General features: G+C 36.5%; 1 protein-coding gene across 1 annotated transcript in view; it reads right to left on the bottom strand.

Moving 5' to 3' along the window:
- The window catches only part of LOC143892590 (glycerol-3-phosphate acyltransferase 9-like), a 30,596-nt gene that overhangs the window by 5,679 nt on the left and 10,272 nt on the right, over nucleotides 1-14,645 (bottom strand). The window contains exons 4-11 of the mRNA XM_077397318.1: nucleotides 14,358-14,457; nucleotides 11,912-12,007; nucleotides 11,692-11,788; nucleotides 11,498-11,585; nucleotides 11,302-11,398; nucleotides 2,086-2,171; nucleotides 663-782; nucleotides 402-500 (exon numbers count right to left, since the gene is read on the bottom strand). Of these exons, the coding sequence (XP_077253433.1) occupies nucleotides 402-500; nucleotides 663-782; nucleotides 2,086-2,171; nucleotides 11,302-11,398; nucleotides 11,498-11,585; nucleotides 11,692-11,788; nucleotides 11,912-12,007; nucleotides 14,358-14,457 (783 nt within the window). The remainder of the gene's footprint in view (nucleotides 1-401; nucleotides 501-662; nucleotides 783-2,085; nucleotides 2,172-11,301; nucleotides 11,399-11,497; nucleotides 11,586-11,691; nucleotides 11,789-11,911; nucleotides 12,008-14,357; nucleotides 14,458-14,645) is intronic.

Here is a 14,645-nt window from a genome sequence, read left to right as displayed (position 1 = left end):
CGAAAGAGATGAAAAAGGGAGATCAGATTTGATTTAGATATGAAAAATAGGAGAAGATGATCATATTTGATTTGGAGATGAGAACAGTCCATTCCTTTCAGATCCCCTTTTGTATGTTGCTCGGAAAAACATCAGATCACATGCTCTGATACCATATTACAACATGTCTGCAATGGGCATCTCGTCTCGCTTCTCATCTTGTCGTGTCTTCAGGAACCACAAAGAAGGTGAGAGGGAGGAGACGACATTCAATTTAGGGTGAAAATATGTGTTAGTCGGCTTCCAATTAGGTCGATGAACAAATATATCAGTATTAAGAGAAATGGCAAAAGTAGCCTTGGTTACTTAATAAAAGAAAATACGCATTATATTTTGACAAAAAACATAATAGTGTCACATACTTTTCTTCCATATGCTTTCCGCTAAGATGAGAGTATTTCAGGTATCCATTCCAAGGAACCATTTTAAGACCAGCTCGAACAGAAATTATGCTCCGGACCCTACACAAAAAGAGTAATTTAGATGAAAGATTAATCTTATTTTCATAAGATAGAACCAAGACAAATCTTTACTAATCATCATTATTATGTCAATTCGAACCAAGACAAAAGTACGCTCAATATCATAATGTAGTAATTGCACAGCCGTACACAATGGCTTACCTTTCTGCAAATTCTATAGATGTCTCTCTGGGTTTTAGATTTTGTGGTTCCAAGTACCATACATCACAAACAACGGCCCATGATGTCATAAGCCGGAGCAGATGCATTGTAAAAGATTGCCTGCCAAGTAAATAGTTCAATGAAACATAGTATGATATATGATTACGGCAGATAAATTTAACAACATAACTGAAACAAAATACTGATATTAGCATGCTGGATGGAAAGCAGGTATCAAATTGAAAACACACGCACATGGGCGCACACACACACACACACACACACACACGTGTGGCTTTAACAGGTTAGATGATGAACATGGAAGCCAAAAGTGATCTTTTTTATTAGAAGTAAATATATACTTAAATCTTGAGTAGTAATATGACTTCACATTTTCCAGAATCCAACCAGTATCCAAGACACATGATACCATGAGACATAAGATGGAGTTGCATAGAACTCACAAAAGCTAACTATATTTGACTAAGAAAAAGGAATTAAGAATATACTTATTATATGATCTATCAGACTCATACTCGAAAATTAAATTACAAATATGCAACCCCGACACACAAGAGGCAAGAGAAATAACTTGACGAAAGTACCGTTAATCTGGAATGCATAATAGTTAAAATACAACAAACAAAAGTACCCTTGAAGTATCAGTATCAGTATCGTGTAAGATACGATACATTGGGCCTATACAGGTTTCTGGGTATCAAAGGTTTAATGTAATCCTATTAGTCTAGATGAAATCTCCATGCCTTATTTTTATGAGTTAATAGTTAACTTTTCTAATGTGTTGCTTTTACCAGCGAATGTTTATATTTCTAAAGTATCATGCAATATTATCATATAATTGCATGGATGTCGTGTGAAGTTTTTCAGGATCCCTATGTTTGACCCCTCCTACCTTTTTCTGACTACACAAAATGTCAAAAACACATATCCACGTTACACAGCCCTGAAGATGTAGTTCTCGGGGGGGAAGGGGGGGAATTGAATTACAGAAACATTGCAAAAAGATGGATTTAATTCATCAAATTTGGAGGCAATTGTATATTTTTCTACACTGAATACATAATTTAAAAATGCTCAATGGAATCATCAAATGTGTTACAGTTTGATAGCCAGTTAAAAATATCGAAAATTGAAGCTTCCAGGTGACTCGTATATTTTACAGTGATTAAATAGAAAGGTGAGGTGAAAAGGGCAAGACTAAATCTAATGGTGAGATACTAGTATTACCACCCGATACTGTTATTTACAGACTATAAATACAAGGAAATTTGAGAGGAGCACAATAGATGAGATGAGATATGGTATCTAGCAATAAAATAATATATAGTATACAGATACTTGCAACATAAGCATAGGATAGGATGTCTACATATTTAAGTAGTTCCATCATGCATATCCTTACTTTTTGCTGTTCCAAAAGGCATCAACAAAAATTTTATTGTATTTGATTGCTATTGGGCAAACAGTGCATCCGGCTTCAAAAGCGCCCTGAAAAGGTCAGAGAAAAGTTGACATCACTAACAAGAACCAGAAATAAAGCTTTAAATCAACTAAAATCACCATTCTTGACAATGAAACTAGAAAAGCCACTCATCGTTGCACAATGAGAACATGTCATGACACCCAACAACTACTACTAAGAGTAGGCAAATGCACTGGGGAACAGGGTATACAGATATCTTTGACAGGCAACCAATGCCAGCAACAATGTCAGTTCAATAAGGCAGTGTTTGGTTGCCAATACTGCATTGAAATTCCAGGAGACTCCCAAAATGTTATTGCTTTTTTGCCATGTGGCGCCCATGTGGCATTCACGTCCCCCCTTCTCACTTTCAAACCAAATTCTACCAAAATGGAGAATTTTGGTAGAATTTTTTTGGAAAAGGTGTTTCTGTCTATCTTCACTCTCTATATTGGTAATGACACCTTTACCTTTTCCACTACTCTCCGAGTCTATGCCGCACAACCAAACACTTATTCTCCGAGAAGTAATTCTAGACAAATCAAATGCTTGTCTCCTCCCTTCTGACTTCTTATTCCACTACTCTCCAAGCCAACCCCCGAATTCAAACATTCCTTTTTTTTAATGCTAAGGATCGATTCATTGAAAAATCGAAGACCGAGGAGATCCCGAAGGATATAAAGGAAGGGCGAATAGAGCGGAAAAAATACAGAAGAAATAAAGGCAAAAAACGCTAGCTATGGAGGGAGAAAATCGAAAAGCTCCACTCTCTCCCTATGTACCTCCTCTCTAGCAAGCTTGCTTGCCTCTCCATTTGTTGTCCGCCTTACATGATTGAAACATATCGAAGAGGTTCCAATCCTGTCCTAAATCTCATCAAACAGAGCTGCAAATCTCCAAGGTACAGAATGAGTGTCTCTTAGCCACCTTATAACAGTGAGAGAGTCCTCTTCTACCACATTCAAACATAGCCTAACAGAACCCGATTCCTACTAATGTAGAAACTCAATTGATCAAGTAAACCACCTAAAACAGCTGATGAGCTTTTTCAAGAGCTGATATAATATGGATTGAATCTACCGCAAAACAAAAACAGAATGAGCATAGAATAGTTTATTTCAATTTCTAATACCAAAGTCTTTAAAGTTTAAGGAAAATAGGAACTCTCCATGTACATCAGTTCAAAGTGCAATAACACTTGGTCAGTGTTTCAGGTTTCCATAAATGTGCAGAAATCTGATTGCTACCAATACTTTGTACATTCCAGACTATATGGAAGACAGTCATGTAAGAATGCTACTAGAAAAAATGCTCTCTTTTCTATTTAAAAATGCTGCAAAATGTGTCAGAACACAGAACTAAGATCATATACATTGGTCCTGTTTTTTTTTAAAATTGCTATACATAGCTCATGTTAATAGTGGTTAAGACAGAAGCATTAAACTAGATGAACCCATTCATGTTAAAGACAGAATCATCAAAGTAGATGAACCAATTCTGCACTTGTAGACTTAACCGAACAACCCCATAATTCTAGTGCTTCAAAATTAAATGGATTGCTTTAGATAAAATTTATTTTGAGTTATATATATGAAAATATTCGGGAAACAAAAAATATAAGGCTTTTCTCATCGAAATATTTGGGAAACAGTCTCTCTGCAAAGCAGGAGTAAGGCTGTGTACATCTAGCCCTCCCCAGACCCCGTAATGGCGAGAGCCTCGTGCACTGGACCGCCCTTTAGACACAATAGAAATTATAAGACTTTAAGATTGGCAAAATAACCCAGCAATTAAAAGTAGAAAATTTGACCCAACCCCTAAAAAGTTGGATTTTATTTATGAATTGGAAAGTTCATTTTTTATCTTTTCAGAAGTCGAACCTGAGAGTATTTTATTGAATTCAAATGGGGAGTATTGATTTTCACGTAAATAAGTTCTGTTGCAGAAGTGAATGTGTAACCCAATTTAACTTAAGCCGGCCACTGGGGGGGGGGGTGCGTCTGTGGTGGGGGCTCTCTCGCCCATCTGAAAACCCTGTCCCTATTTCTATCCTCGCATCCTTTTCCATCTAAAACCCTATCTCTCTCGCACCGAATCTGGAATCGCCAAGGTTGCCAGTAGGGGTGTAAATGGATATTCGAAAATTCGATTACCGTCTGCATCCGAATCCGTTTAAAGCAAATATTATCCGAATCCGTTTAGGAGATATCCGGTTCTTAACGGTCCGAATCTGGTAAATGGTACATCTGATCCGTTTAACATCCGAATCCGACAAGTACATCCGTTTATTCTGAATATCCGCATCCGTATCCGTATATCCGAATTCGTATTCGAATTCGGATATCTGGATTCGCATTCAAACTTGGATATCCGGATTCGCATTCGAATTCATATAATCCGGATTCATTTTATTATTTTTAAAATAATTTTTAAAGGGTATTTTATTCCCAAAATACTCTCAAAAACTGAGTAAAGAAGAAAATGGTGACAAGACCTCAACCCTAACCCAAACGGACATTCGAAATTTTGGGAAATTCGAAAAAATTATTTCCCAAAATACCCGACCTGAACTCAATCTCGCTTTAAACTCAATTTTTGAGAGTATTTTGGGAAATAAAATACCCTTTAACATTCAGTTGACGTAGTCCAAGATTGGGAAATTCTGAAAAACTAATTTTTTAGAAATTCGAAAAACACAAGGAAAAAAGCATAATCCTAGAAAACATGACAAAACTAGAGGACAGAGATCGGGTTCAGGTCTGGCTGCCAAGACCTCAACCCTAACCCAACCCGAAATTAAATCGGGTTGGCTTTTCCCAACCCTAACCCAACCCAACCTGAGAAAATGCCAACCCAACCCGAGCCAAAATCGGGTTGAACCCATTGGGTTCGGGTTGAGCCCGACCCAAGTTGCACCCCTATGTACAACAATCCAAACAGGGAGTTAACTTAAGATAGAATATGGTTACTTGAGCCTTAGAGGGGTTAATTATTTCTATCTAAAGTTAACTAGCTTGGCCTTGTTTGGATTGTTGTAATTTTGTGGAAAAGTGTGTTAAGGAAATATATTTGTAAAATGAGATTTTATATGGTGTAAGCCCTTATAAGCTCGTTTTTTTCTTCAAAAAGTACTATATGGACCACATCATAGGATGATCCAAACCGTCCATGTGATGGAACACAACATAAATAGGTATTTCCCCAAAAATCATTTCCATGGGATGATCTTAGCCCTCCGATCTATAGAGATTTCCACAATATGCATTCCTGTAGAGATCGGAGGGTTGGCATCATCCTGTAGAAATGAATTTTTGGGCACAAGCACAACCTATTTACTTTGTGGTCCATCACATGGACGGTTTAGATCATCTTGATTTTTTTTGGCACAACCTATATTCTTTGTAGCCCATCACATTGACGGATCATCCTATAGTGTGTCCATACAGTACCTTTTAAGAAACAAGGGACTAAGGGCTTACACCATCTAATTTCTCAAAACCCTGTTGTTTGCTATGGACAGCCACATTGAGAGTAAAAGAAAAGTCCATAAATAATTAAATACACTAAAAGGGGGTTGCATGAAGTTAAAGGGCGGGAGTGAGGAATGAAATGGCTTGCACAAATACACAATCTAATTTCTCAAAACCCTAAAAAATGAGAAGAATTATCCAGAAAAAAAAGGAGGCAAGAGCTGCTGTGAAGAAACCCTAGCCGCCCCCATCTTCTCCGGCCAGATATGCCGCCCTCCCTTGCCGTCCTGCACTAGCCGCCCCCACAACCACCATCATCATCACCATCACCATTGACCTTCATTAAACCCTAGATCTACCACTCCCTTCTCTCAACCACCATCATCCTCTAACTCCACCAGAGAGAATATCATTTTCCTTTATAACCCATCCAATAAGGGCATCAAAGGAGGGGGCTCTTCTCATTTTCCAAAAATACAGAGAGAGAGAGAGGAGAATATAAGGAAGAGGATTTGCAGCTCCCTTGCCGCTACTTCCTTGATCACCATGGACCTCCCCCATCACACGCCATCTCCATTGCCACCACAATCCGCAAGTGTAGCATCGAGATTAGAGACCAGAAGCTAATATATTGGATCCAAGACTCAAGTAATCTATTTCTCCTCTCTTTAATTCAAAGCTAATATGTGAATCATATTGATTAGAATGATGTAGATCTGTATTTTGGCTTGGTCATTGTGGATGCCTGAGATTGCTTAATCGGTTAGATTTCTTTTTGTAGTTTAATTGATGCCACAACACCCGTTTTGTTTCCTATTTATTTGAGATGGGTTTTATGAAATTGCAGTTTCCTCACTCTTTTTTTTCCCGAAGAGCACTAAAAGGGAAGAAAGGGGTTTCAACCATTGTTTGGGTTCTAAATCCGGCCAATCTCCTGAGGATCCAACGAGCATTCTTGTTGAATTGAATTCGGACATTTGGATATGATTTTTTCGAATTTGGATATGAATTCAGACATTCGGATATGAATTCGGATACTGGACTCGAATTCAGATTTAAATTCGGACATTCGTTTATGAATTCGAATTCGGATTTGAATCTGGATAAACGGATACGGATAATATTCGAATCCGAATAATATCCGTCGGATTCAGATTCGAATTCGGTAAGAAATAATAAATATCCGTCGAATCCGAATTCGGATACGGATACTGATTATTCTAAACGAATTCGAATTCGGATAGAGCAATATCCGATTAGAATTCAATCCGTTTACACCCCTAGTTGCCAGGGTGGGAATCGAAAGCGGGATTCGATTCGAGATTCGAAAGCAGAAATCGAAGGCTCCGAGGATGGTTGGGAGCGGGAATCGTGGGTTTGCCGGAGAGTCGTCGGGGATTCGCCGGGGAATCACGGTTCTAAAAATTGGGAATCGAGGTTCCCATAAATTGGGAATCAGGGTTGCCAAAATTGGGAATCGGGGTTCCGACGAATCCGAACCCCGATTCCCAATTTTCGGGGATTCGAACCGATTCCTGAATCGGATCCGCGTTCGGGGAATCGCGATTCCCTAGTCCAGGGAACGAATCCTGCTTCCTTTGGAATCTCCCTCTTTATATTTTTGATCCCTCCATTTTGAACAATTCCCGAATCGGATCCGCGTTCGGGGAATTGCGATTCCCCAGTCCAGGGAACGAATCCTGCTTCCTTTGGAATCTCCCTCTTTATCTCTTGATCCCTCCATTTTGAACAACAGAATGTGAGACATGAGACTGGGACTATTTTTATTGAATTCAAAAGGAGGGTATTAAAACCCTATCTCTCGGAATCTCTCGCTTTATCTTTTGATCCCTCCCCTTTGAGTGCTCGACCTCGATCTCTATGGTTGGGTTATGAAACAAGAGAAAAAAGGGGAAATCATTGGGAACTAGAGAAGAATGGGAAATCGTTGGGAATGACAAAATTTACCAACTTGTCAATGTAAAAAGCTTTTTTTTTTATTAACTCTTGCGAATTATGTATTTTTTAATTTTGATCAAATTTTATTAGGAATTTGAAGTTTATGGTGTACACATACATGGACCTTTATTTGATTTTTTGAAAGAAATAAGCAGGTTTACGAAATGGACTTTTTGTTTATGAAATGGGTTTCTCAGGAGGTGAAATAGTGATATCGGATTTGTTTTGTCAATTGGTGAAGGTTTATACCCGTCCATTTTAACCTCCACAAATTGAAGGATTAGGATGATCCTATGGAGCTGATTTTTTGGGCACAAATTCTCTATATCAGGGCCCATCAAATGAATGGTTTGCATCACCCAAACGATGTGGGCCCATTGTGTTTATATAAATGTAAGGACCTTTGATGGGAAGATGTTGTGTTCGTCATCTTTTTTGGAGTGGTGTGACAGGAGTTGAAGGAGATGGTATCTATGTTGTTTGTTTTTTTGTACATGGGTTTGTTTGGTTTTATGTTTTGATCAAGCATCCGCCTAAAGACAACAAAGAGCATGCATTGATACAGGCATCCTAAAATTATCCTTATCTAACTAAGGAAAGGAAGGCCCATGTTGATGTAGCTAAACTGATTTGCATTAAAGATCCATAAGATCTAAGCTAGAGAAGCACAATGTAGTTCTACAATCTTTAACAAAAGCTAAAGGACAATTTTTGAATGATGTTACAGCCTAGATTCTAGAACATTTTGTAAAATATTATGCATACAATAATTCATTAAAAAGGTCAAAGAATAATGTGTTTATTGCTTCTATAATGATGTTTCTTTGTTAAAAGAAGAATTCACTTTAACATTTCATTAAAAGGAGTTTACTAATGTTTAGAGACCAAATTATGAGATTTTTTTACCGGACTTTTGGGATTTACTAATGCTTGGGTATGATAAAATTTATTAATTTTTAAAAGGGAAATGATATCAGCACAACCATGTTTTAATAATTGCACAAACCCAGCTTGTCTTTTCTTTTATAATTGGCTTGTGAGAGCTTTTTGGGAACTATAATAACATTTGATAGTTCTTTAAACACTAAGAGACAAGATGAGTTAGTGAAAATATCAAAACATGGTTGTGCTGATATCATTTCCCTTTTTAAAATTGGCGAAATACCCCATCGTTTGGAAGTTAAGATTTTGACACGGCCCGAAAAGACTGAAAAAGGACAGATTTTGTACTGAACCGGAAAGTTGACTTTTCACCCTTTTAAAATAGGGTCTTGAAACTATTTTTAATAAATCCAAATAGGGGTATTCCCTTATTTAAATAGTAAAGACAATTACTTAAATGACTTTTACATGTAAATACCCTGTAACCTTGTATTTATGCAAGCTTACTAGGGATATTTATGTAAATAACCGACCCACTTCCACCCAATGTAAAAGCTTGGTCTTGTGAAAGAAAAACATATCTTCTTACTCAGAGAACAGTAAGAAGTTAGAGGAAGAGAGGAATGAAGTGATAAGGGAAATCTTGTTGTTTCTTCAACAAAAATCAAACAAGGCTAGAGGGAGAGAGGGACGAAAGGAAAATCATAAGCTTTTGATTGTAAGTAACTGTCTTTATGATCTGCTTGTTCTCTTTCCACCAATTATCATTTCTTGGAAGGATTTCAAAGGGTGTTCTTGGGTTTTGGAAGTCACGCAAGGGTTCTTATGATTTTTATGATCTCTTTGTTCTCTTTTCCATCAATTATCATTTCTTGGAAGGATTTGAAAGGGGGTTCTTAGGGTTTGAATGCATGCAAGGGTTATGATTTTTATGATATATTTGTTCTCTTTTCCAGCAATTATTGTTTCTTGGGAAAATTTGAGAGATAAATCTTTGGGTTTTGAATACATGCAAGTGTTTCTATGGTTTTTTGGTTCTAATCCCTTTCAATTTCAGTTCTTTGTTTTTTTTCCGTCATCTAATACTGTTTCTTGAAAAAAATTGAAGGGGAAATACTAGGTTTTCTTTTGTAAGAGCAGGATATTTTTTTATTCCTACTACCATGGGTCATAATTCCATGCATTTAAGTTCTGAATCAAGTTTTACGCTCATTGAATCTATGTTGTTGATTTCTATATGTATTTATGTCAAGTTTTATATCTTGATCAAGATTTTGATTTTTATACGAATATGTACTGAATTAGACCTCTGGCTAGGTAACTTGGCCTCATCTGATCAATGAGGATATGTGAACCCGTGATATAGTTGGCCTCATCCGATCAATGAAGATTATGTGAACCTATCCATATGTTGATGTGGTATTATTTGAACCTTAAGCCAGGAGGTATGTTCGGCCTTATTTGATAAATAGGATATGTGAATTTCTGAAAGATATGTGAATTTTTGAAAAGCTCCGTGGGTCTTTTTTTAATTATGTGTTTCATTTCAGAAATATCCTGACTTTCGAAATTCATTATATGAATAGTTTCATCGAACAATCGTTCGAACTCAAGTAGATTGATTTTAGCATTAGGGATTTTTACCTATTTAAATCATATATTCAAGTGGAATTTTGAACTTTTGATCATGGTTCAATTGCTTATTGAGTGGTTTAGCTCACCCTTACCATTATGAAAATTTTCACGATGATCATGGGAGCCAGAGCTTAGATCCTGTTGGTATATTTTGGGAAGCGACTTAAGAAATTTCAACTAGGAGCGATCGTGATGGGAGCTAGAGCTTAGATCCTGTTAGTATATTTTGGGAAGCGACTTAAGAAATTTCAACTTGGAGCTGCAGTGTGAATCAGTGTATATTTGAACTTTTGTTTTTTTTGGAAAGTGTATTGTTGTAGAGAGAACAACAAGATAGAAATGTTATGTTTTTGAGCTTTACAACAAGATAGCTATATATATATATATATATATATATATATATATATATATATATATATATAGGGGAAATGTTTTCTGCACGATACCTCGGATAAGTTATCTGAGCAAGAGCTCAAAAAAACATATGGGCCCACATTGTTTGGATGATCCAAAGCATTCATTTGGATAGTCCAAAGATAGATAGAGTGTGCACAAAAAATCTGGTCCACAAGATTATCCTAACCCTTCGATTTGTGGAGGTTAAAGTGGATGGGTATAAACCTCCACAAATCTATCCATTTTTAACCTCCAAAAATTGAAGGGTTAGGATGATCCTATGGAGCTGATTTTTTGGGCACACCCTATCTATGTAAGGGCCTATCAAATGAATGCTTTGGATCATCCAAACAATGTGGGCCCACATGATTTTTTGAGCTCTTGCGCAGATAACTGATCTGAGGTTTCCCCATATATATATATATATATATATATATATATATATATATATATATATATATATATATATATATATATATGTATGCTCTGAATCATTTATATGGTTTGTTTAATGAAAGTTAGATCTTCCCTTATAGTACAACCATAATTGATCGCCTATGGCAGTCGTACCCCGAGACTTGAAAAGATTTGGGTTTCGGGGCGTGACATGCAGTACATCTGTGTGTAATGAAGTTGAAAATATAGAGAAATTCATGCTTCAAGTTGAAGGTTTTCAATATCTGTGCAGGTTATACTTCAAAGGGTTCCAGTAAATGTTACTATGGATTGGATCTTTGTACACTGACCGCTCTAAAACATAAAATAATTGCATGCAGTTCCCAGCTAATGCATGAAAAAAATAAAACATACAAACCTTATGGAACATGACGGTGTAGTGGTTGTTTACACAGGTTCCCTCAGGAAAGATAAGAAGAGGATTGTTGTCAACTCCTTGAGCATGATCTCTTATTCTGAACAATAGAAGCTCAGAAAAGTGATAATATGAATCATGATTTGCACAAAATATTTCAGCCCTTTCATTCCAAGAAGCACAATGCTTAGTTGCTTACTTTCTTGATACATCTTCACGATCTTTGGCCTCAGTGCGATTGAACCCACTACAACCTACGCTCTCCAAAACGGTTCTTTGTAAAAGACCTAGGCCATAAACACAAATAGTTCAACAGATGACAAAAAAAAGATATAATTTCTGAATATCTACCAAGGGATAGTCAATATGGAAAAATTACAAGAAAACCCTTACCAACCCATCCAGGATGCTTCTGCATAATGACAGCAAATGCTGTCATCTGTTCTAAAATAATGAAATCGATCATGGAAGTATGATTGGCTACAAATACCTGTTAAATGATGAAGGGGAGGATTCGGTATTATATAAAGAAAATATTAGTTATTTCTACTATTTATATAATAGAATAAACATTATGAGTTCCATACAGATCTGAAGAAAATAAAGATAATACCTGCTTAGGGCGCATGCTGGGCTGTGGCCCGTGATACCTGACAACCCCAGTCCATGAAGCAACAAAGACGCTGCACATTAACTCCACCAGTTTCCTCTGATGAGAAACCCATATATCATGAACAGAAAGTCATTCATTAGAATTGAAATCTACATGAAATCCAGTTAGTCAGAACTTACACAATATTACAATGAATATCAACTCCTAACTATAATATTTCATGAATACTTGATAACGAATAAATGCACACGATTGAAATGTAGATTGTGATTGTTAATTTATGGGACATAATATTATTGGGTTTTTTTAAACTTTATGGCATCAATACCACTTTGATCTTCCCTTTGATGCTGCAGAATCTACTTGTTTGATATTCTTGTCATTTTTATCTGCTGATTGCTAATAAAACTGATCAGTTTACAATTACCCCGGATTCTGTTGGCTTTGCATACATGGGGATGCTTATGTCCAGAGAATGACTAAAGCAAGGAGGAGAGGGGAGGGGTTACCCCCTCTCCTCTCATGTAAGAGAACACTTCGAGACTTGTTCCTTATGTCCAGAGAATTCACAGCTCACTTCCCACGTCTTCTGCATTCCACCTCAGGCCCTATCCTGAAACAACAGAGCAACTGTGTCCTAACTAGCCAGAGCCAAACATGAATTTCTGAGCCATTTTGTCAATATAATATCTAAGCTAAATTGGCATATATGCTCCCAAGTTGCTAATTTTGGCTTATATAGATGCCCGCTACCCCATTTTACATTGACTATCATATAATATCCTATCATTGCTAATGGTTACAAGAAAAACTTCAAACAAGTGAAGGCTGCAAGCTCAAGAGAGACCATATCATAGAAGTCCATAGCGAGAATCCAAGTGTGCATGTGCAGTTAAATGATGGGAGCTAGTTGGACTGGACAGACCTGGATGGGTTGAGAAAATTTGACCATTTAGTTGTAACTAAAATGATAAAATATTTCTATTTGATTGGTACCTTATTGTCAACTTTGGTTTTGGACCTTTACCATAAGAACTCACCTATGTTGCATCAGTACAGATACGAGTGTCGGAATCCGACACGGGTATCGAATGTCTAATTCAGCAAACCTCAAAAAGAACGATTCGTGATTCAACAAAATATTTTAATCAATTCTTAATTTTTTTTCACATAATAGTATGGTTAAAACTCAAAATATGCGGTAATTGTAAAGTTGTGGTAGTATTATTCAGAAAAAACAGATAAAAGAGATCTAGAGGTGTCTCAAAGAATCCTAAAGCATTGGAATTCGAGACATGTCCGACACGGATTCTTCGTCCTATATTTACCGTTCCCCTGGGTCTTACGGTAAATATAGGTTAATGTCAACTTATTTGTAGGTTAGTATATAGTTCACATATCTCAGTTTTAAAAAAAACAAAACAAAAAAATTAACGAAAAAATGGCACTGGGAGCCATTTGGCATGACTGGCTTGAAGATTCGACTGTGCTTTTCTATTGCAGCCAGGTCCAGTCGGGACACTCTCGCATGTGTGGCTATAACATTCTCTGATACCATTTAAAAGTTGAAGACATGGAGGGCACCCATTGTCAGACCCTTTTTTATATGAGTTCATGGTGTCCATGTGTATTTTTCCAAGAAAAAATACTAAGTACAAATTTATAGGCAGGGTCCATTGGATCGATAATCTAAAATCCAAATCATTCATTTGCTAGGCCATACATTGGATGGGTTCCACGTGGAACACCTGAAAATCCTAACCCTCCAATTTTTGGATATTTTTATACCATTGCATTTTTTAAACAACCCATTTTACACACCACAAGTTCAAGGGATAGAATGGTCGAATGGGGAAAGTTTTTGTGGCATGGCCTATCCATGGTGGGGACCAACAAATTGAATGGTCAGATCATTAAACAAGTAGTTTCCTGTCCCTTTTCGGAAAAAATAAGGGTACCCAATAGCTTTTCTTTTGATATTAGCTAAAAACTATTATGAATATGATGACCACAATGCCCAGACAATAAAATATAATGGCAATTTATAAAATAAGGGGAATGATATCTTGGAATAAAATTTTGTTACCTTTTCAAAAAAAAAAAGTGAGATAATAATGCATCATGATTGAAAACCAAATTATGGCTTTCTGTGAAGTTGCCTTATTAAAATAATGACCGTAAACCAAATTACATCCACTAATCAGAGAACAAACTAGAGTTAGAACAATAAAAAAGATGAGAAAACTAAAAATAAAGAAAAATGACTAAAGCACTTACCAACAGTTTCAAAGATTAAAATTTGGCAAATTATTAGTAATATCAAAACTAGACATCTTGCATTAGTCAACCATTTAAATATTTAATGAGAAGTTACACAGAAGAGTATGGCACGCATCACATGGAGGTTAGGGTCCATGCAAATTTACAAAAGGGTTATAACGTTCACCTCTATTTTTCGCCTCCACTTATCATGCCCCCTCAAAAGGAAATGTACAGGAATGAAAGATGAGAGGAACACTATCCATCCTACTACAAGAATCATAGCCCTGCACATATAAATGAAAAACATATGAATTGGACATATTTGCACAATTAACAAAGCTCATGATGACAAATACTTATTAACTCAAATAAGTGTCAAGAAATTCACACAGTGGAAAGCTATAAAAAAAACAAATCTCAATAGATAACCATTGAAGCATGAAGAAAACAAACATAGGAGAGTTACTCAAGA

Source organism: Tasmannia lanceolata, unplaced genomic scaffold, assembly GCF_043159265.1.
Source record: "Tasmannia lanceolata isolate RefF3 unplaced genomic scaffold, GAP_Taslan_0.1 ptg000015l, whole genome shotgun sequence".
Classification (NCBI taxonomy): Eukaryota; Viridiplantae; Streptophyta; class Magnoliopsida; order Canellales; family Winteraceae; genus Tasmannia; species Tasmannia lanceolata.
Note: the sequence above shows the minus strand (reverse complement) of the source record. Positions and strands in the feature narration are given on the sequence as shown.